The 24,490-nt window shown below is 39.2% G+C and overlaps 2 protein-coding genes across 2 annotated transcripts; one reads left to right on the top strand and one right to left on the bottom strand.

The window, feature by feature from the left end:
* Positions 1 to 2,537: 2,537 nt before the first annotated feature.
* On the top strand, positions 2,538 to 11,492 carry LOC133650503 (claudin-15-like). The gene is made up of 5 exons (XM_062047821.1): positions 2,538 to 2,754; positions 7,160 to 7,324; positions 11,057 to 11,138; positions 11,205 to 11,315; positions 11,396 to 11,492. Exons 1-5 carry the CDS (start codon positions 2,538 to 2,540, stop codon positions 11,490 to 11,492), a joined length of 672 nt encoding a protein of 223 aa, XP_061903805.1.
* Positions 11,493 to 12,164: 672 nt separating this feature from the next.
* LOC133650504 (thialysine N-epsilon-acetyltransferase-like) lies at positions 12,165 to 21,288 on the bottom strand. The gene is made up of 6 exons (XM_062047822.1): positions 21,129 to 21,288; positions 18,044 to 18,095; positions 16,716 to 16,799; positions 13,102 to 13,203; positions 12,822 to 12,862; positions 12,165 to 12,616 (listed from the first exon to the last, which is right to left on the bottom strand). The coding sequence occupies exons 1-6, from the start codon at positions 21,231 to 21,233 to the stop codon at positions 12,437 to 12,439; spliced, it is 564 nt and encodes a 187-aa protein (XP_061903806.1). The 5' UTR covers positions 21,234 to 21,288; the 3' UTR covers positions 12,165 to 12,436.
* Between the last annotated feature and the right edge of the window lie 3,202 nt (positions 21,289 to 24,490).

Genomic DNA, 24,490 nt, shown 5'->3' with positions numbered 1-24,490 from the left:
TAATATAATTAACGTACCCCAAACTTGCACCCTTTTCAACATATCTTGCAAGATTTATAAATGTTTTGTCATTTTAACAATAATGCCTTAAACTAACATTGAATTATCCTAACTATCCTCTGAATTATACATTAAAAAATGTCTCCATTGAGGGATTCTGACTGCAGTGCAAAGAGAAAAATCATGTTTGCATTTTACAAGGTTTTGCATGATGTAAAAGCAGAGTAATATATTTTACAGTATCTCACCTCTACCCCTGCTAGATCAAACGGGGAGGGAAAAAAGGTTCATTGTATGCTAACACTTCTATGGTAAGGTGCCAGGCACGTGAAATGTCATCAATTTTGGGCGGGAATAGCAAACTTATAATGTAGCTAGAGCCAACAAATCAATGATCAAATTAGTCTGGGTTTGTTTGAGTGCATAAGAAGAAGAAAAAACCCTGAGTGCATGCACTGCCCTCTAAAATGTATATCAGATACAGAAGTTGCCATTAGAGCTCCTTACAGAGGCAATGTCTTTATTGTTTGGCTGATAAGATAGAGAAGATTTCTTCCAAGATGAGAGACATCACTGAAATTACAGCACTTTTCCTTGGTTTTGTCAGCTGGATACTGATTTTTGTATCACTGCAAGACCAGTATTGGAAAGAGTCTACCACAGAAGGCAGTGTAATTACAACCTCCACAATATATGAGAACCTCTGGATGTCATGTGCCAGTGATTCCACTGGGATCTATAACTGCCGTGACTTTCCATCCCTTTTTGCCCTTCCTGGTAAGTAAGAGTTGATCATTTTAAATCTACTGTCAAAATGGTGATATTTATTTGAACTAATTGCTCAGGAGTCTTTTACACATCACGCTTGCAGGTTCTGATGATTCAGCTGTAAGATTTAGCTGACTTTGCATCTTCCTTTTTTGTTAAACATCACACGGCGCGCTGCTTTGTATTTCAAAATAAGGATTAAACTTTGTTGCAAATTTTTCACATCATGTGTAGACAGTAAAATAGGCAAAAAAGTCTGCAAGTGTGCAATAAATGAAAAAGCAGCTACTTATGCTCAATAAAAATGCTCTTATTCTGGCAAAGTTTGCTTTTATTCAGGGATCATTGGAGAGTATTTACGAATATGTTTATTTTATCATACACATCCGAGCCCGAAATTACTCAAACCACTGAATTAAGGTGACTTTTTCCTTTCCTGATTGGAAATGAAATAGGTGTGTGTCTCCCCAGAAGATAATAAGACAATACAAGAGGCATTATAGTGTGGAAAAAATATTGTTTTAAATTTAAAGAAAAGATTTAAGTAAAAATTTGCCAGAGGTATGAATAATTTTGGGCTGGACTGTACCTTTACATTAATGTATTGTGTACACATTAAATGTAAATAATAACTTCTTAAAAACATTTATTCATAAAAATAAAAAAAGCCTCATTAATAATATTTGATGATGTAAAATTTAGTTGATTGTATAAATTTGATAAATAAAAAATTAAGTTACTCTTTTATATAATATTAATGTAATTGAGTACATGTGAAATATGACTTTATCCACTTAAATGTATTATTTAAAAAAAAGTTTTAATCTAAGTAAAGGTATTGTACGGAGCCCCTAAAGGGACATGGGGGAATTTTTTTTTTAGATATGTATGTCTTGCGCACGAGATAGTTTCTCGTGCGCACGAGAAACTTTTTATTTTAAAAAATATATATATATCTTTTTTTTTTTATTTGTATTTTTTTTAATAAAAAGTTTAGATACATATCTAAAAAAAAAAAATTCCCCCATGTCCCTTTAGGGGCTCCGTAGTATTGTCTTATCAAGGCAACCATGTAATTTTTGTTTTCAATTTGATACTTTTTTTTTCTAATGTTAAGGTTATTTTTTTGTTGCTTTTTCAAATTTAAATCTTGCATGCAAAATAAGTTATATTCTTCAAACTATAAATACAAAATTGCTTGATCTTTAAAAAAAATAATGTTTCAATATAAGCAAAATCTAAGGCCATTACAAATTCCTGCCGAGCGACAAGTCTATGTGTTCTAAAGCACAGTCTTATCTCTTGGTGGGCGTGCGCTTATGCCCCCAAGCCCCTCAAGACCGTAGACATTCCCATCATCCACCAGTCAGCCTCAGTCCCAAACTGGGATTTGAATCCAATCACTAAAGATTGGGATTTATTGACAGTGTTCAAAGCGACTGTCAGAAAGTGACAAATAACTTTGAGTCTATAGACGTTAGTCAGCAGGTGTGAAGGTTGGACCTGACTTCCTTTAGGTTGGGTAAACACTTGGGCCTCTGAAAAAGTTCAAGACATGTAAGAATAATAGGGGAAATCATAAGCAGGCTGTTTGGAATTAATCATTAATTTGTAGGTTTCTGTAGCATCCTGGCTCAAGGGTTGCTGGGAAATCTGAGTCTATCACACAAACAAATCCACTGGTTTGGGCTTGAAGATAGTCTAGTCAACATTTTCTTTCCGGAAACCTTCACAGGTGCTTGACCAAACTCAATAGAATTTAAGGAATTATGGATCCAATAGTGGAAGCTTTAGCTTTCTTCCTGGGCTTTCTGGGATGGCTCATGGTTGGGATAGCACTTCCGAATCGATACTGGAGAGTGTCCACAGTGGACGGTAACGTTATCACCACGTCGACCATCTATGAGAATCTCTGGATGTCCTGCGCCACCGACTCAACAGGGGTTCACAACTGCCGCGATTTTCCATCGTTGCTCGCACTAAGCGGTATGTAGCCGACTGAGGGAAAACTCTTGTTGTCTGGGTTGGATCTATTCCTACTGGCATGGAAAACTATTTATTTTGTGGCAAGTAACTGTACAAAAAAACTATTACTATATTAACTGCATTCAACAGTGGTTTGATTGTTTATAACTGTCTTTAAAAACGGGACTCAGTCACATTTTAGAGGTGATGCTCTTTGTTAAACAGCAGGTAATAAAAGCCGGTTGTATAAAATATAATGAGATGAAAGACTGTAACCAGGAACAACCGCAGTAAAGCGAGCACCACAGACATTCATCCAATTTGAAAATGTGTTAGTTTATTGGCCTCACAAACTGTAAAGCATGTGGATACAGGACAATATTGTTTTTATGAGATGGGAAATGTTGTTGAAAAAAACAATTATTTCTCTTTTTTTGTATTTACAGCATTAGAATGACAACCAGTCATGAGCCTGTAGGGGGCTCGAGTCTATGTTGCAACTTTGTTATGATACACAATGTACCGCACTGTACAAAAGCAAATGACTCATTGTGTCAATGCAAAGAGAGTGGAGCACTCCATCAAATGCTAAGGCAAAACAAAAAATGGTATGAGACAATCGCTCCATTCACACAGCAATGCCAAAGTATTTTAAAGGTTATATTTACAGCATGTAACCTAAACATTAAAATGAAATATGCGGAGTCCTATAATTGGATGTCATCATGCAGTTTCTATGGACAGCAATATTTAATAGTGTTTTAAGACAGTATGTCCCATACATTCAAAATAAACTTGGACCGCTACCTGTTCGCCGTTTGCTAATAAACATATTATGATGGGAACGTCTCTGAATGCTCCTACTCTGTACAGTGGTTGGCATCATACCTCTGCTTCTTAACACACCTCTTCTTAACACACCTCTAATAAGCACCTGGTCTGCCAGAGAATAAGAAGATGTAGTGTGGGGATCAGTGTTCAATCAATCAATCAATCAATGTTTATTTATATAGCCCTAAATCACAAGTGTCTCAAAGGGCTGTACAAGCCACAACGACATCCTCGGTACAGAGCCCACATACGGGCAAGGAAAACTCACCCCAGTGGGACGTCAATGTGAATGACTATGAGAAACCTTGGAGAGGACCGCATATGTGGGTAACCCCCCCTCTAGGGGAGACCGAAAGCAATGGATGTCGAGTGGGTCTGACATAATATTGTGAAAGTCCAACACATCAGCGAAAGTCCAGTCCATAGTGGGGCCAGCAGGAACCATCCCGAGCAGAGACGGGTCAGCAGCGTAGAGATGTCCCCATCCGATGGACAGGCTAGCGGTCCACCCCGGGTTGGGAGCAGAGTAGAAAAGAAAAGAAAAGAAACGGCAGATCAACTGGTCTAAAAAGGGAGTCTATTTAAAGGCTAGAGTATACAAATGAGTTTTAAGATGAGACTTAAATGCTTCTACTGAGGTAGCATCTCTAACTTTTGCCGGGAGGGCATTCCATAGTATTGGAGCCCGAATAGTAAACGCTCTATAGCCCGCAGACTTTTTTTGGGCTCTCCGAATCACTAATAAGCCGGAGTTCTTTGAACGCAGATTTCTTGCCGGGACATATGGTACAATACAATCGGCAAGATAGGCAGGAGCTTGACCGTGTAGTATTTTATACGTAAGTAGTAAAACCTTAAAGTCACATCTTAGGTGCACAGGAAGCCAGTGCAAGTGAGCCAGTATAGGCGTAATATGATCAAACTTTCTTGTTTTTGTCAAAAGTCTAGCAGCCGCATTTTGTACCATCTGTAATCTTTTAATGCTAGACATAGGGAGGCCCGAAAATAAAACGTTACAGTAATCGAGACGAGATGTAACGAACGCATGGATAATGATCTCAGCATCGCTTGTGGACAAAATGGAACGAATTTTAGCGATATTACGGAGATGAAAGAAGGCCGTTTTAGTAACGCTCTTAATGTGTGACTCAAACGAGAGAGTTGGGTCGAAGATAATACCCAGATTCTTTACCGAGTCGCCTTGTGTAATTGTTTGGTTGTCAAATGTTAAGGTGGTATTATTAAATAGATGTCGGTGTTGAGCAGGACCGATAATCAGCATTTCCGTTTTCTTAGCGTTGAGTTGCAAAAAGTTAGCGGACATCCATTGTTTAATTTCATTAAAACACGCCTCCAGCTGACTACAATCCGGCGTGTTGGTCAGCTTTAGGGGCATGTAGAGTTGAGTGTCATCAGCATAACAGTGAAAGCTAACACCGTATTTGCGTATGATGTCACCCAGCGGCAGCATGTAAATACTAAAGAGTGCAGGGCCAAGAACCGAACCCTGGGGAACTCCGCACGTTACCTTAACATAGTCCGAGGTCACATTGTTATGGGAGACACACTGCATCCTGTCAGTAAGATAAGAGTTAAACCAAGACAAGGCTAAGTCTGACATCCCAATACGCGTTTTGATACGCTCTAATAAAATATTATGATCAACAGTATCGAAAGCGGCGCTAAGATCAAGAAGCAGCAACATAGATGAAGCATCAGAATCCATCGTTAGCAATAGATCATTAGTCATTTTTGCGAGGGCTGTCTCCGTAGAGTGATTTGCCCTGAAACCGGATTGAAAAGGTTCACAGAGATTGTTAGACGCTAAGTGTTCATTTAGCTGCTGTGCAACAATTTTTTCGAGGATTTTCGAGATAAACGGAAGGTGGGACACCGGCCGGTAGTTTACCATGAGGTCAGGATCGAGGTTAGGTCTTTTGAGTAGAGGATGAATAACCGCTTTTTTGAATGCTAGGGGAACAGTGCCAGAGGAAAGTGATAAGTTTATAATATTTAACACTGATGGACCTAATAATACAAAAAGCTCCTTGATAAGTTTCCCAGGAATTGGGTCAAGTAAACATGTTGTTTGTTTTGTCCCATTTACACATTTTAACAATTCCTCCAATGTTATTTCATCAAAGAGAGAGAAACTATTTTGGAGGGCAGTGTACGTCGCATATACAGTCGTATCTGTGTTAATAGAACCCAGTTGTAGCTGAGATGCATTGTCTTTAATCTCTTTTCTAATGACTTCAATTTTCTTATTAAAGAAATTCATAAAGTCATCTGCTGAGTGGGTGGAGCTACTGGGAGGAGTCCCTTGTTGGGTTAGCGATGCTACTGTACTAAACAAAAATTTAGGATCATTTTTGTTGAGGTGGATGAGATTTGAGTAATATTTAGCTTTAGCTGAGGTAAGCATGCGTTTATAAGTTATTAAACTATCACACCATGCTTGATGGAAAACCTCAAGTTTAGTCGCACGCCATTTGCGTTTCAGCTTTCTACATGATAATTTCTGATAATTTCATGATAATTTCAGTGTTGCAAGGTTATAAGCAGGAGTATTCAGACCACCTAGGCTATGTTCACACTGCAGGGTCGGATATTTAATTCACTTTTTTTTTTGTCAAATCTGATCTATTAATGTAGTTGTTTACATTACTAAAAAAAAAAGCGGTCTAATGGAACTCAATTTGACCCGCATGCAGACATGACGTCACACGTGTTGTAGTGTTTACAGTAAACGTGGCTTTAATTCTAGTCAGTCTCAGTCTTGGCACATAAGTGACAATTTCAAGGATTTTGTGCTATTATAGTCAACATTTTCTGAACTGCTCATGGAAGATTAAAAAGGAAGAGGGCAAGTATTTAGACTCTGGCAGTTTGTGGGAAGTTTTACTTTCATGTCTGCTACGAAGACTCAGAGACATGAGTGATGGAACATTAATGTGAGTTCCTAAAAAATATTATTTTCACCTGTTTTCTGCTCATTTGTCAACTATTTATTTTGTCACCGCCTATTTTGGCGAAGAATTATGACGTTTATCGCTTTTTGATGACGTTCTGGTCAGATGAATGAGTGGGGAGCGTTCACACTGCAGTCGCATCGCATACATATCCGATTTATATCCACAAGCGAAAGAGGCTTGGGTCGGATATAAAAAATTCTAAATTGCGCTTTTCACATTCACATTAAAAAATTTGCTGCAGGTCACATGTAGGCAAAAAAAAATGGAATTGACCTGCAGTGTGAACGAGGTCCTAGATTATGTTCTTTAAATAAGCAATTAGTGACAAATGTAGTGACTTTGGCATGAAAAACATTAATCACTCTTTAACAAGCGGATCTAAAAGTACTCACAGCCGGATCTGTCTGGTTTGTGACATCCAAAAACACAAAAATAAGTATTTCTAAACTAGTTTTTCATGTTTTTTTGCCCACTTTTTGTCTCCCGTGGTATCCGTGTAAAATAAAAAGCACATGCATATGTGCACATACTGTACATAAAGCCACCATCACAAACAAAGCACAGTCCTGTTTTAAACGCTAGAATAGTACTAATCATTGTACCTCTATGTCTGTGCGCAGGGTACCTACAAGCCTCTCGAGCACTGATGATCGCTTCCATCGTGTTTGGGACATTTGGGCTGGTGGGAACCATTGTGGGAATGCAATGCTCCAAAATAGGAGGAGAAAACTATGTTCTGAAGGGCAGGATCGCTGCTATTGGAGGAGTGTTCTTCTTACTACAAGGTAAAAACAGGGATAGAGGTATAGTACATGACATGTAATGGAAGTAGAAGAACATATTTATGCCAGGACAAAACAATTGTTATTTGGAACACAATAAATCCCACTTTAAACATAGTCCTGAAGTATGTCATCAAAAACAATGCAAATTATACAAAATATGATCTAGTCTTCTGAATCCACACACTCTGCAATGTGTTTTTTCTTGACCCGCCCTTTCACTAGGATTGGTGGAAATAGCACGGTGGCACAGGGGTTAGTGCATGTGCCTCACAATACGAAGGTCCTGAGTAGTCCTGAGTTCAATCCCGGGAGTGGAGTTTTTGCATGTTCTCCCTGTGACAGGGTGGGTTCCCTCCGGGTACTCTGGCTTCCTCCCACCTCCAAAGACATGCACCTGGGAATAGGTTGATTGGCAACACTAAATTGGCCCTAGTGTGTGAATGTGAGTGTGAATGTTGTCTGTCTATCTGTGTTGGCCCTGCGATGAGGTGGCGACTTGTCCAGGGTGTACCCCGCCTTCCCCTCGAATGCAGCTGAGATAGGCTCCAGCACCCCCCGCGAACCCAAAAGGGACAAGCGGTAGAAAATGGATGGATGGGTTGAGTGGGATTTGCGTGATCTACCACCTCCTGCTCAGTGGCCTTGTGGTTAGCGTGTCCGCCCTGAGAGTGGTAGGTCGTGAGTTCAAACCCCGGCCGAGTCATACCAACGGCTAAAAAAATGGGACCCATTGCCTTCCTGCTTGGCACTCAGCATCAAGGGTTAGAATTGGGGGTTAAATCACCAAAGTGATTCCCGAGTGCGGCCACCGCTGCTGCTCACTGCTCCCCTCATCTCTCAGGGGGTGGAACAAGGGAATGGGTCAAATGCAGAGAGTAATTTCACCACACCTAGTGTGTGTGACAATCACTGGTACTTTAACTTTAACTTGCAGACAAACAGAGTAGGCCTATGTTGGTAAAAACATTGCCTCCTTTGCAGAGGTAACATGGTGTAGAATAATTACTTACATCTAAATTGTTGGTCATACCAAAGCACCAATGAATCAATCCTGATTCTTACCCACTGCAACACCTAGAAAGCTGGCATGTCAGCTCGTCTAATCTCTGTATACAGAAGACAAGCTATCTGGTAATGGATGACCAGTTCAAAGGGTTATCTTTACCCGCTCATACACAAAAAGCCTCTTCTTATCAAATGTCAAAGCAAATTGAAAAGGCCAACACAGAGAATACACTCGTGTCAGTTGTATGTATATAATTAAGATTAAGATTAAAGTACCAATGATTGTCACACACACACTAGATGTGGTGAAATTTGTCCTCTGCATTTGACCCATCCCCTTGGGGAGCAGTGGGCAGCAGCGGCGCCGCGCCCGGGAATCATTTTGGTGATTTAACCCCCAACTCCAACCCTTGATGCTGAGTGCCAAGCAGGGAGGTAATGGGTCCCATTTTTATAGTCTTTGGTATGACTCGGCTGGGATTTGAACTCCAACCTACCGATCTCAGGGCGGACACTCTAACCACTAGGCCACTGAGATGGATATAACAACACTTACATCAAATTAATGAGATTTAAAAAGAAAACAACAATCCTAATTTAACATCTGCGATTGTGAAAACATTTGTGTACTTAAAATAAATACTTTCAAAGGCAATACCAACCACTATCAGATATTGTTCCTGATTGGGTACATCTTCTTTATTCATCATTAATTGTAGCAGAAGATACAATATATCAGGGGGTGTCAAATGGCCCTCAGAAGGCCGCTTGAAACAGTGAATCTATATGAATATAAACTTACAGTGTAATACACTATTTACACAATTTGCATTTGATTTTGATAATTATATGTTTTAGTAAAAGACTAGTTGATGGATAATTTCCTCAGAAATCATAAGTCAAGGTAACATATATTTAAGAATTTATTTTTTAAGTGCTTTATTACTTTCAGTTTTTCGCAGGCCACATAAATAACGTAGCGGACCACATCAAAAACTCTGTGCAATTGCAGCGAATACTCCCCCTCGACTTCTGTCACTGCTCGTCCTCATTCAAGATGCTCACTTAGGGTGCAACAAGCATTAGACGTGGGCGTTCCCTATCAAATCTGGCCTTCCGCATTTAAAGTGAAACATTATACTGAGCTTGAAGTCTGGATGCAGTGTATACCACACAATCAAATGATGAAAAGACTTCTAGAAATGTATCAGATTTATTTTGATTGCTTCAATTAAAGACACCCGGAAAAATCCTCTGAGATGAGGATAAAAGAACCGTAATGCCACTCTGAATGACCAACTAATTGAAATGCACACTATGTGCCTGCTGTCTCTTTGAGTAAGTGGAAGAGAAGAAGGGTACCACCATGGCATAAAATACAAGGCCATCGCTCATATAGTAGCCACGTTTGGACATCTTGGGACGTTCAAAGCATACAATTTCAGCTGGACCGTAGGGCCATTAACGAACTATGGCCTCTATTCTCCCCTCTGCGCTTAAGTGGTATTTTCTACGTCCCTGAACTTAGGCACATTCGTTGTATCCGTATTCTTGTAAATCAGGCAAAAGTTCGTAAATCTGGAATGAAGGCAGGCTCATTATTAATTTGCCACCAAGCCTTTTTTGAGCTGTTTGAAAATTGGGGCGCATGGCGTTTTACTAACACTTGTGAATGTTATTGAAATCCATAAAAAAGATAACATTTGAACGTCCATGAGTCACAGCAGCATTTTCAAACATAGCAGATGCACGTAGTCCCCAAGCTATGGTTGCACTTACGAAACAACGATGGGCATTTTGATTTTTGCTAGTTAATTAGTGGCATTTTGGTTCTTCTATCCTCATCTCAATGGATGTTTCCATGTGTCTCAATCAGAATAGATTTGATAGCTTTCTGGAAGTCTTTTTTAATCATTTAATAATGTGTGGGGTACAATGCATTCAAACCTCAAGTGCAATATTATAATGTTTCACTTTCCAGTAAGTATATTTATGGTCTACATGCAAAACAGCAAGTGACGCAGGAAAACTTCTCCACAAGTGTGTCACAGCTTTTTGTCCTGTCACTAGTGCAAAGTGCAATTTGCTATTTTTTAAAGATAATAATGATTAATGAAGCAGTCATCAAACTGTCAAACACAAACAAAACACAAACAATTCAGCATGTTTTGCTTTTGGCCTTTGCTTGTAAAAAAATTATCCCAAAAACAGGTTTTGCAAAAACTTATATGTAGATTGCTTTATATCGGAGTCAATGAAGTTAAATTTAAGTTAAAGTACCACTGATAGTCACACACACTAGGTGTAGTGAAATTACCCCTTGTTCCACCCCCTGGGAGGTGAGGGGAGCAGTGGGCAGCAGCGGTGGCCGCACTCGGGAATCATTTTGGTGATTTAACTACCAATTCCAACCCTTGATGCTGAGTGCCAAGCGGGGAGGTAATGGGTCCCATTGTTATAGTCTTTGGTATGACTCGGCCGATGTTTGAACTCTAGACCTACCGATCTGAGGGCGGACACTCTAACCACAAGGCCACTGAGCAGGCTAAGAGATTTGAATGAAAAACGGTCTTGCGTCCCTACAGACAATCTCACTACAATTATACATAGCCATCACTTTCGATCTCCTGAGAGGGTTTCAGAAACATTAATTTCAATTGTGTGTGTTATTTGAATTTAAATTGACAACTTATGTTATCATGTTGTGTTCTCCCCCCAATCCCCAAGGCCTTTGCACCATGATTGCTGTGTCTTGGTATGCAGCCAACATCACCCAGGAGTTCTTTGACCAATTCTACGCAGGGACAAAGTCAGTGGACAGGTCTTAATCAAGTATGACGAGAAATGTACGATTACAATAAATGTTGTGTGACAGGTATGAAATCGGCGAGGGCTTGTACATCGGCTGGTCTTCAGCCACACTCGCCATGTGTGGAGGGGCATGTCTGATGTGTGCGTGTAGGTTTAAAGAGCCTGGCGAGAAAATGTATGTATCCGCACATTAAGCATGTTACCTGGGAAAGAGTGCACCCGTCTAACAACAGCTTGTTTCTGGGGTTCTCGTAGGCCTTATCCATATCAGCCGTCCTCTAGAGGACGCGTGCTGTCCACAGTGGCGTCCCAGTCTGCCCACACCAACTATGGAAGGAATGCATATGTGTGACATGTTACTGGGAACTGGGAAGGATGGAGAGTTGAACATAGTTACCTGACAGTGGGAAGTATTTTTAAACAAAGACATGATCATGCCTAATCTTTTTTTTGTTGTTGTCAATTCTTGATCTTCAAATGTGTATGTTGTATGCACAAAATAAGCATGACAGCACAGTAGTGGACACAACATTGTCTTAAAGGCAGTAATACTCTGCATCAGTGAATGTAAATAATTCCAATCGTTCATGCGTGATTTTTGCAAAATATGAAAACATTTGAATAATGTTTCCTTAGTTGAGTGAGTAAGAGCTGATTCAGAAATACTATAAACCACTATCAGACTTACATAGGAAAATAATTAATTCAGCAATAATAGTGGATAATGGTAGAAATAGACATAAGTATTTGTGGATGTTTATATTTTTAATACGCAATAGTTGCCTTATAATATATATATATATATATATATATATATATATATATATATATATATATATATATATATATATATATATATATATATATATATATATATATATATATATATATATATATATATATATATATATATATATATATATATATATATATATATATATATATATATAAACTTCTGTAATTTGTGTGGTTTTCTATACAAATAAAAACATTTTGGAATAATTATGAGACATTTATTGCATATGAACGTGTGCAGATCATTCCAGAAAGTTTATTTTGGTGCGTGTACCCTCTGCTGGACAGATATAATAACATTTGTTAGAGGGATGATCTGTTCCTGAATAGACCAATTGTATTCTGCTATAGTTATTGTTTGACATGTTATTAAAAAGATGAGAAAAACAAGTATTTTTTTTCTTCCAGTATCACATTACACTACAGGAATCATGGCACATAAAGCAAAAATAAAAGAGCTGACATGCTACATTGAAAACAACAACAAAAAAAGAATCCCTTTTAATTCTTTGGGGTTTCAATCGCCAGAGCGTCTAAGTTTTGCCCTTGAAAACGTATCAAGTGCCAGCCTTCATTAGCAGTGAGATCCTCAGCTCCTTTAGCAGCATAGAAGTCTCGTGATGGAGTGTTCCAGTCCAGCACGTTCAACTGCAAGCGTGCACACTGCTTCTCTTTGGCCACCTGCACAGACATGATAGTCCTTTAGATGAAGCATGCAATTAAATTCACAGTTTCATTCATATCACAACATAATAAAGTCTATAATGGTTATCATTATTATTATAAAAGTGAAATAGGTTCCCAACTACTGTAATCGGATGTATGCTACAGGTAAGTCAGGTTTACTTGAAATTCTGTTATAATGTTAATTTATGATGCATCTTACCTTAGCGACTGCGGTCAGTAAACCTTTCCCAATGCCAAATCCTGACAACGACATCAATTTAAAAAATGATGAGGTAGAAAATGTACACTAAAAATGAACAATATCTCGTTATTGTGGTCGCTGGTGCTTTTACAACTTGAGAAGATACATGTATCTGTACTTTTTAAGTACAAAGCTACTACTGGAAGTACAATAAAAACGCAGTGCGATACATTTTACCTCGAGGGACAGCATTTGTTTAAGTGTGGTTAATATTTCCCCCCCAAAAAATGCATTTTACCTCTAAATTGTGGCATCACATATAAATCCTCTAGATGCATGGACCGTCCCGTCCATGTACTGTAGATGGAAAAGTACAGGGCATATCCAACTATCGCAAACCCTGCAGATACATGAAAAGACTAACAATAAAAGCATGTTCAACAAGAAAATTATCACTAAACAACTGCTGGGTTTCCAGAAAGCAAGTTAAGTGAAAACTCGGAGTATGTAAACACTAAGATGTGGGAAATTCAGACAAGTATGTCAGATTCAGAGTTAGTTACCTTGGTAACCTGCTTGCTGGCAGGTTTTCCGAAACAAACCTTGAGTTTTTTTCCTCCTGTTAAACCTGAAACTATGTGTCAGACATGACATGTCTGTTACTTCATAAACCAGTAGATGTCCAAACATAATTAATTCCTGAAGCCTTATGTTGGGAGAGGATTTTGAGGCCATGGCTCATTAGCAGTCTTATACTATATTTAAAAAAACATATCTTGTTAGTCAATAAAAATAAAAAAAATGATTTTAGATAAATTGGTTGAACAAAAATTTAGTAAAAAATAAGAAAAACAACTTTTTCTAACCTTGATTTCAAATATCAATCTGTTTTAGTCATATTTATGTTTTTAAATATTTAGGAAAATAATTAAAAATAGATGTAAATGGTATTTCTTTATTGAAAATGTAACTGATATTTATTTACTTACAATAGGCAAAACAACCTACCAACAAAAGATTAAATGGCAGATTATTTTACTCATTTTAAGATGTATATCTTCGATTGGAGTAGAAGCAAACTGGCATACATGATGTGTCTGTTAAAACCCAATTCCTACAGATTTTGCCTCCTGTGCAAACACTTTTGTCTCTGTGAGTGAGTTTGCACTTCCCTGGACACGCAACAACACTTTGTGATTGTATATATATATATATATATATATATATATATATATATATATATATATATATATATATATATATATATATATATATATATATATATATATATATACATTTATGTAAATATATATATATATATAGCATATATAATATATATATATATATACATTTATGTAAATATATGTGTATATACATATATTTACATATATATGTAAATGTATATATATATATATATATATATATATATATATATATATATATATATATATATATATAAGTATATGTAAATGTATATATATGTATTTATGTGTATATATATATAAGTATATGTATATATATAAATATGTATGTATTTATGCGTATATATATATGTATATATGTGTGTGTGTTTGTGTATGAATGTGGAGTTCGTGTATAATGGGATGAGGAATGTGCTTTGAGTCATGAGAAAAAGCGCTATTTAAATCTTATAAGGTATTAAAGGCCTACTGAAATGATTTTTTTTTATTTAAACGGGGATAGCAGATCTATTCTATGTGTCATACTTGATCATTTCGCGATATTGCCATATTTTTGCTGAAAGGATTTAGTATAGAACAACGACGATAAAGATTGCAACTTTTGGTATCTGATAAAAAAAAGGCTTGCACCTACCGGAAGTAGCGTGACGTAGTCAGTTGAACATATACGCAAAGTTCCCTATTGTTTACAATGATGGCCGCATGAAGTGAGAGAGATTCGGACCGAGAAAGCGACAATTTCCCTATTAATTTGAGCGAGGATGAAAGATTTGTGGATGAGTAAAGTGCAAGTGAAGGACTAGTGGGGAGTTGAAGCTATTCAGATAGGGAAGATGCTGTGAGAGCCGGGGGTGACCTGATATTCAGCTGGGAATGACTACAACAGTAAATAAACACAAGACATATATATACTCTATTAGCCACAACACAACCAGGCTTATATTTAATATGCCACAAATTAATCCTGCATAAAAACACCTGCGTGTTTGTTATGCTAGCTCCTAGCTCCTCTGCTAGCTCCTAGCTCCATAGAACACGCCAATACAATTCAAACACCTGATCAACACACACAATCACTCAGCCCAAAAGACCGTTTACCTAACCCAAGGTTCATAAAGCTTATATATTTTTAAAAAGTTACGTATGTGACGCGCACATACGGTCAAGTTATCGAATGTTTAGCAGCCAAGGCTGCATACTCACGGTACCTGATATTCAGCTGGGAATGACTACAACAGTAAATAAACACAAGACATATATATACTCTATTAGCCACAACACAACCAGGCTTATATTTAATATGCCACAAATTAATCCTGCATAATAACACCTGCTTGCTTGTTATGCTAGCTCCTAGCTCCTCTGCTAGCTCCTAGCTCCATAGAACACGCCAATACAATTCAAACACCCGATCAACACACACAATCACTCAGCCCAAAAGACCGTTCACCTAACCCAAGGTTCATAAAGCTTATATATTTTTAAAAAGTTACGTACGTGACGCGCACGTACGGTACGGTACGTGTTATGCTAGCTCCTAGCTCCTCTGCTAGCTCCTAGCTCCATAGAACACGCCAATACAATTCAAACACATGATCAACACACACAATCACTCAGCCCAACAGACCGTTCACCTAACCCAAGGTTCATAAAGCTTATATATTTTAAAAAAGTTACGTACATACGCAAAAAAAAGCCAAAGCTGCATACTCACAGTAGCACGTCTGCGTCTTTGTCATCCAAATCAAAGTAATCCTGGTAAGAGTCTGTGTTGTCCCAGTTCTCAACAGGCGTCTGTGTATCCAAATCAAAAGTCCTCCTGGTTAGAGTCTCTGTTATCCGAGTTCTTCCATCTTGACTGCATCTTTCGGGAATGTAAACAAAGACGCGCCGGCTGTGTACTGTTGTGGCTGACTACGTTCGAAAAATACGTCCATTTCGCACCGACAACTTTCTTCTTTGCTTGCTCGGCTTCCTTCTCCATAATGCAATGAACATGATTGAAACAGATTCACGAACACAGATGTCCAGAATACTGTGGAATTATGAAATGAAAACAGAGCTTTTTCGTATCGGCTTCAATGTGGAAGGCATACCCGTGTTCGCCGGGCTACGTCACACGCATACGTCATCCTCAGAGGCGTTTCGAACCGGAAGTTTAGCGGCAAATTTAAAATGTCACTTTATAAGTTAACGCGGCCGTATTGGCATGTGTTATAATGTTAAGATTTCATCATTGATATATAAACTATCAGACTGCGTGGTCGGTAGTAGTGGGTTTCAGTAGGCCTTTAACATATACTTCTTGAAAAAAGGATAATCTATGAATTCATATTTTGTTTATTGTAATTAATATAGATCACATATACCAAAAGAGCTACTGTTTTATTCAAACCAATCTTCTTTTTAATTGTCTAACCAAGTTTTGTTTTCTTACCAGTATTGTATAATGATATTATATCAAACCAACCACGGCCTCAACATTATTATCTCCATATTAATCTTCAGAAATTAATTCTGATTGGTCACGTCATGTCTGACAAAATGCTTCAGTTTATCAGGACAGGAGGGGAAAACTCAGGGTTAGTGTCTCAAAGCGAGTTACCATGGCAACTGACTCAGAGTTTGACTTACCTCTCTAATTTTGGAACGGAAAACTTCATTTTAGGATTAACATACATATAAACTACCATGGATGGAAACCTTTTACCTTCTTTGGGTTTATTCTCGTCAGGTACTTCAGCAACAAAACATTGGAATAAGGGATTCTGGCAGAAGCCATCACGCTCCAGTTCTTAAGGAAACAACAAAAGAAGATCATTCACCTGAAAAGTATTTTTAAAACTAAAGCCATGAGAGCCTTTCCTCAACATACTAGAAAACAACATTTGGAGCCAATAGTTGTGTGTTTTAAACAAGAGTGTAGTAATGAATTCAAACAGTTTGAAAGATGAGGTCACCTACCTAGGTTCCATTCTAGAGGCTAACCTTTCCTGCGATAAAATGGCAACCAAGGTAATCAAAAAGGTTAACCAACGAACGAGATTTCTCTACAGAATTTCCTCTCTGGTCAACAAAAGCACCTTGAGGATTCTGGCGGGAACTCTCGTTCAACCCTTTTTCGATTACGCATGCACCTCCTGGTACCCTAGCACCTCCAAAACCCTCAAATCTAAACTCCAAACATCTCAGAACAAGCTAGTCAGGTTACTTCTAGACCTCCACCCCACTCCTACCCACTTCTCTAAAGTGGGCTGGCTCAAGGTGGAGGACAGAGTTAAACAACTTGCACTGAGCCTAGTCTATAAAATCCGCTACACCTCCCTGATACCGAAGTACATGTCAAACTACTTCCTTAACGTAAATGACCGCCATAACCACAACACCAGGGGGAGCTCCACTAACCACGTTAAACCCAGATTCCGAACTAACAAAGGTCTTAACTCATTCTCTTTCTATGCCACATCAATGTGGAATGCGCTCCCAACAGGTATAAAAGAAAGGGCATCTCTATCCTCCTTCAAAACCGCAATAAAAGTTCACCTCCAGGCAGCTACAACCCTAAACTAACACCCTCCCCGGATTGCTAATAATCAAATGTAAACAATCAAATGCAGATACTTTTTCTTTTTCTTATGCCTTCTGATCTCTCTCTCTCTCTCTCTCTATGTCCACTACTTGATGTCCATATCCCCCCCCCCCACCTCTCCTCCCTCCACACCCCTGATTGTAAATAATGTAAATAATTCAATGTGATTATCTTGTGTGATGACTGTATTATGATGATAGTATATATGATAGTATATATCTGTATCATGAATCAATTTAAGTGGACCCCGACTTAAACAAGTTGAAAAACTTATTCGGGTGTTACCATTTAGTGGTCAATTGTACGGAATATGTACTTCACTGTGCAACCTACTAATAAAAGTCTCAATCAATCAATCAATGAACGTGCAGTGGTTTGATTGGTTGACAGCTTTGCAGTAATCAAAATCTGGTTTAATCCAGTGTGTTGGCTTTAACAATTAATATTACCTTCACGAGATATTTTGACTTCATCAGGCATCTTTTCATAAACCGCCAACTCCTAAATAGAAACAGACTTCGTTTAGAGCAATTTGTGTCGCATCGTCAGAAACGAGTTGTCGACATTAAGTTTTGTATTTATAAACTTCAGTTCCTGTCACGTTGCCCACGAATGTGTCACACTCACTGTCACATATGCATGTACACTAGATGGCAGTGTTGCCCTGTTTGAGAGTGTCACAACATTGATGTTTACGGCAGACGACTTGCTTTACGGTAGGACAAAAACGTGTCTGTTGTTGTTGTGTGATGTTGCCGCACTGAGTGGACGTTCATGAAAACTGCCTACAATAAACCCACCTAAAGAAACAAAGAACTAACCCTCGATCATTCACATGGTGTCAGAAGTGGTCCGTGAGTCACGAAGTTCAATTTAAGACGGAAATAGACGACATGACAAAGTTGAGGCCATTCGACAGCTGGCCCCACCAAGAAATGTCCAGGAGCTTAAAAGAGTTCTGGGCATGGTGAACTACCTGGGGAGGTATGTTCCTAGCCTATCTACAATAGGTCAACCATTATATGAGCTTTTGAAAAGCAGGAACATCTGGACCTGGAGCCACACACAGCAGGCAGCATTTGAGAACATTAAGGAGATGCTGACCACAGCACCGGTTCTTTCCTTCTACGATGTTGCTAAGCCCACAGCTGTGTCTGCCGACGCCAGTAGTTATGGCCTGGGGGGCGTACTGCTCCAACTCCATGGAGAGGAGTGGAAGCCAGTAGCTTACTGCTCCAGACGTCTCACTGAAGCCGAAACACGTTACGCCCAGATCGAGAAAGAGTGTCTGGCTGGTGTATGGGCCTGTGAAAAATTTGACAAGTATGTTTGCGGCTTGGATCAGTTCAGGCTTGAGACCGATCACAAACCATTAGTACCGCTTGTCAACAATAGAAGTCTGGACAATGTTCCCTTAAGATGTCAGCGGTTACTGATGAGACTCCTGAGGTACAAACCGGTAGCAGAATATGTGCCAGGGAAAACTCTTGTAGTTGCAGATGCCCTGTCTCGTAGCCCACAAACGCACACAAAAGGAGAGACTGACACTCAGGATGATGTGGCGTGCTACGTAGCCACAGTGATGCAGGGCATCCCAGCGTCTCCAACCAGAATGGAGAGCATCAGGACAGCAACAAGTCATCAAACTAATCAGGTCAGGATGGCCAGAACACATTGCTAATGTCCCACCGTGTGCCAGAGACTTTCTAAAAGTGAAAAATGAACTATCAGAAGCTGATGGCTTGGTCACACGAGGAAACAGAATTGTTATTCCAAAGTTATTAAGAGCAGATATTTTGCAGAAAATACACGATGGACATCAAGGGCTCACAAAGTGCAGAGAAAGGGCCAAAACATCGGTTTGGTGGCCAGGACTCTCTGTAGGACTTAAGAACATTGTAGAGTCGTGCAGGACCTGTCAGGAGCAGAAGCGAGCTCAGCAGAAGGAGCCACTCATCTCCACACCCCTGCCAGACCGTCCATGGAAACGAATAGCTCTTGACCTTTGCGAACACAACAAGCACGATTATCTGGTGATATCTGATTACTATTCACGGTACCTGGAAATCCTGCATCTACCATCAACAACCAGCGCTCAGGTTATTCAGAGACTGAAAGCAACCTTCGCTAGGTTTGGTATCCCGGACGAGGTGGTGAGTGACAACGGACCTCAATTTTCCAGTGCGGAATTCCAGGAGGTGGCGCGACAACTGGACTTCAGACACATTACGTCTAGTCCTCACCACCCTCAAGGAAACGGACATGCAGAAAGAGCAGTGCAGACAGCAAAGAGAATCCTCCGACAGGACGATCCACTGATAGCTCTCATGTGCTATCGTTCGACTCCCTGCACTACCACAGGAGTTAGCCCAGCAGAACTGCTGATGGGGAGGAAGATCCGAACAACTCTCCCTACGCTCGAGAAAAATCTGCAACCTAAATGGCCCAACAGAAAGACTGTCAAGCAAAAGGATGCTAAAGAGAAGACTAAACAAGCCTTCTATTACAATCGCCGTCATGGTGCCAGACATCTTCCTGCTCTACAGCCGGGAGATAATGTCTACATCAAGCTGGACAACGAAAAATCTTGGAAGACGCCAGCAGTTGTCTCAAAAGAAAGTATTACTCCGAGATCTTATATCGTCAGTACACAGGGAGGAGCAGTGCTGCGGCGTAACAGACTTCATCTTCGGGCACAACCAATCCCCGAGCCGGAAAAGACTACCCCACCTGTGCACACCAATGAGAGTGGTGGGATGATTTCTCAATCACTGTGTGCCACCGTTACAGAGGATAGCTGCCCCAATCCAAGTGAGCTGACAACCCCAACACAAACACCAGGACATGTTTTGACCAGGTCTGGCCGTGTCAGTAAGCCAGCCGCTAAACTGGACTTGTAGAGAAGTGTTTTGGGTGTTTCACATTGGACAATGGGGTGGAAAAAAGACAAAAAAAACACCTATGGCCTTTGGGGGGGGAAGAAGAAGAAGAGAGATGACACAATCATCTGTTTACTTTGAGAATGCACATTGAGTTATGTTTTACGGAACATTTGTGTAACAGTTATGTAGCTTCTGTACATTTTGATAAGAGTAATTGCTTCCATTTTTATTGCGACAAAGGAAGTACACTTTGAGTTATTTGCAACTAAGACCTATTTTTACAGATTTGAATTTACTGTTACATAGCCCACTTGCGGTTTGAAAGTATTAGACAATGATGTGGCATCACAATTGTAATATTGTTCATTTCAATTGAGCTATTATTACCTGTTAAGATACACTTTGCAGTTATTTGATATAACTTGAAAAGAAGGGAGATGTCACATATGCATGTACACTAGATGGCAGTGTTGCCCTGTTTGAGAGTGTCACAACATTGATGTTTACGGCAGACGACTTGCTTTACGGTAGGACAAAAACGTGTCTGTTGTTGTTGTGTGATGTTGCCGCACTGAGTGGACGTTCATGAAAACTGCCTACAATAAACCCACCTAAAGAAACAAAGAACTAACCCTCGATCATTCACACTCACCATTATCATTCTCGATATGTCTTTACAGTCGACTGTGGTTGCAGCACGTATTTTAAAGTTCATGTTTAATTTAGCAAGTACACAATTTGCACGACAACAATCCATTCATCTAAATCAAACATATTACTTCCGTTTTCAAAACCGGAAAAGACTATCGTGTATCCGGTCACCCTTCGAAATAAAATGTAAACTCACAGCTTCAAGGCCTACTGAAATGATTTTTTTTTAGTTAAACGGGGATAGCAGATCTATTCTATGTGTCATACTTGATCATTTCGCGATATTGCCATATTTTTGCTGAAAGGATTTAGTATAGAACAACGACGATAAAGATTGCAACTTTTGGTATCTGATAAAAAAAAGGCTTGCCCCTACCGGAAGTAGCGTGACGTAGTCAGTTGAACATATACGCAAAGTTCCCTATTGTTTACAATGATGGCCGCATGAAGTGAGAGAGATTCGGACCGAGAAAGCGACAATTTCCCTATTAATTTGAGCGAGGATGAAAGATTTGTGGATGAGTAAAGTGCAAGTGAAGGACTAGTGGGGAGTTGAAGCTATTCAGATAGGGAAGATGCTGTGAGAGCCGGGGGTGACCTGATATTCAGCTGGGAATGACTACAACAGTAAATAAACACAAGACATATATATACTCTATTAGCCACAACACAACCAGGCTTATATTTAATATGCCACAAATTAATCCTGCATAAAAACACCTGCGTGTTTGTTACGCTAGCTCCAAGCTCCTCTGCTAGCTCCTAGCTCCATAGAACACGCCAATACAATTCAAACACCTGATCAACACACACAATCACTCAGCCCAAAAGACCGTTCACCTAACCCAAGGTTCATAAAGCTTATATATTTTTAAAAAGTTACATACGTGACGCTGACGCGCACATACGGTCAAGCTATCAAATGTTTAGCAGCCAAGGCTGCATACTCACGGTACCTGATATTCAGCTGGGAATGACTACAACAGTAAATAAACACAAGACATATATATACTCTATTAGCCACAACACAACCAGGCTTATATTTAATATGCCACAAATTAATCCTGCATAAAAACACCTGCGTGTTTGTTACGCTAGCTCCTAGCTCCTCTGCTAGCTCCTAGCTCCATAGAACACGCCAATACAATTCAAACACCTGATCAACACACACAATCATTCAGCCCAAAAGACCGTTCACCTAACCCAAGGTTCATAAAGCTTATATATTTTTAAAAAGTTACGTACGTGACGCTGACGCGCACATACGGTCAAGCTATCAAATGTTTAGCAGCCAAGGCTGCATACTCACGGTACCTGATATTCAGCTGGGAATGACTACAACAGTAAATAAACACAAGACATATATTTACTCTATTAGCCACAACACAACTAGGCTTATATTTAATATGCCACAAATTAATCCTGCATAAAAACACCTGCGTGTTTGTTATGCTAGCTCCTAGCTCCTGTACTAGCTCCTAGCTCCATAGAACACGCCAATACAATTCAAACACCTGATCAACACACACAATCACTCAGCCCAAAAGACCGTTCACCTAACCCAAGGTTCATAAAGCTTATATATTTAAAAAAAGTTACGTACATACGCAAAAAAAAGTTGCGCACATACGGTCAAGTGATCAAATGTTTAGAAGCCAAAGCTGCATACTCACAGTAGCACGTCTGCGTCTTTGTCATCCAAATCAAAGTAATCCTGGTAAGAGTCTGTGTTGTCCCAGTTCTCTACAGGCGTCTGTGTATCGAAGTCAAAAGTCCTCCTGGTTAGAGTCTCTGTTATCCGAGTTCTTCCATCTTGACTGCATCTTTCGGGAATGTAAACAAAGAAGCGCCGGCTGTGTACTGTTGTTGCTGACTACGTTCGAAAAATACGTCCATTTCGCACCGACAACTTTCTTCTTTGCTTGCTCAGCTTCCTTCTCCATAATGCAATGAACATGATTGCAACAGATTCACGAACACAGATGTCCAGAATACTGTGGAATTATGAAATGAAAACAGAGCTTTTTCGTATTGGCTTCAATGTGGAAGGCATACCCGTGTTCGCCGGGCTACGTCACGCGCATACGTCATCCTCAGAGGCGTTTCGAACCGGAAGTTTAGCGGCAAATTTAAAATGTCACTTTATAAGTTAACCCGGCCGTATTGGCATGTGTTATAATGTTAAGATTTCATCATTGATATATAAACTATCAGACTGCGTCGGTAGTAGTGGGTTTCAGTAGGCCTTTCAGGTTTATCCATCCATCCATTTTCTAAAATTGCTGCGTTGCAATAACGTGACCTAGAAGCACTTCCAGGTTTCAGGTGAAGGTCTCGAAGAAAGTTTATTTACCTTCATCTTTGCAGATTTGGGCGTATTTTGAAAGCCCAAAAGAAATAAGCGGTAAGAAATTGATGGATGCAAATATATTAGCAATCATGAAAAAAAATATTCTAAATGGGATGGAGGGGATTTATACACTCTTAAGATAAATATTTTTTGAAAGATTCAAACCCTTCATTATCACCAAGATGTTACTGCTCGCCTCGGCCTCACTTCCTTCGACATTTACAAAGATTCAGAGATACTGCAGTATCTTCTCTGAAGATTATACTGCAGTGCACATGTGCACTGCAGTATAATTTAACCGTGAAGACTGGCCCGCCTCCCTTGAACTTATTCTGTTAAATCCATCTAGTTGACCCGCGGATGAACTAGTTTAAACTACTCTTTGCCAAGTTATTACATCCCTCCCTCCTTCAGCAGGTTATACACATTCATCACTTCTTTTAACATTCTAACCATGAATAATTTCAATTTCTCCTCCTGTTTAATTATTTACACCTCATAATTTAGGCTAACCATATTCTGAAATCCCAAAAAGAGGACACATATATCATATGCGTGCCAAGGCTGAACTAGGTGAAAATTTGCCAATGATACTCGAACTTGCTTTGTAAATGATATATTTATTTAAATACATATTTTTTTCTCCTCTGTAGACAGTATAACAAAATAAGTCACATGTATATTCTGTAACATTCACAGTTTTAGAAAAAAGTGCAGAGGTAGTAATATTCAAAATAACCTCTTGTATAAACTATAAACATATGTTTACAGTTTATAATGCCTCAAAACAGGTTGATTACATTTAAACGAAAAACAGGTAGCAGCCAATTCTTTAAAATTTGTCTTCTCAGTCTGGTGGACCATTCTAATGTAAAAATAATGCCTCAAAACATTTTTTTTTAAACAGAGGTTCTCAGAGAATACACCATAGGTGAAGAGTATTTCACAAATCAGTTAAAACAACAACAACAGAGGTAGCATTGTTTAGCCAATTCTTTTTGGCTTATGTAAAA

Source organism: Entelurus aequoreus, linkage group LG05 (genome assembly GCF_033978785.1).
Source record: "Entelurus aequoreus isolate RoL-2023_Sb linkage group LG05, RoL_Eaeq_v1.1, whole genome shotgun sequence".
NCBI lineage: Eukaryota > Metazoa > Chordata > Actinopteri > Syngnathiformes > Syngnathidae > Entelurus > Entelurus aequoreus.
This window is presented reverse-complemented; position numbering and strand designations above follow the sequence as displayed.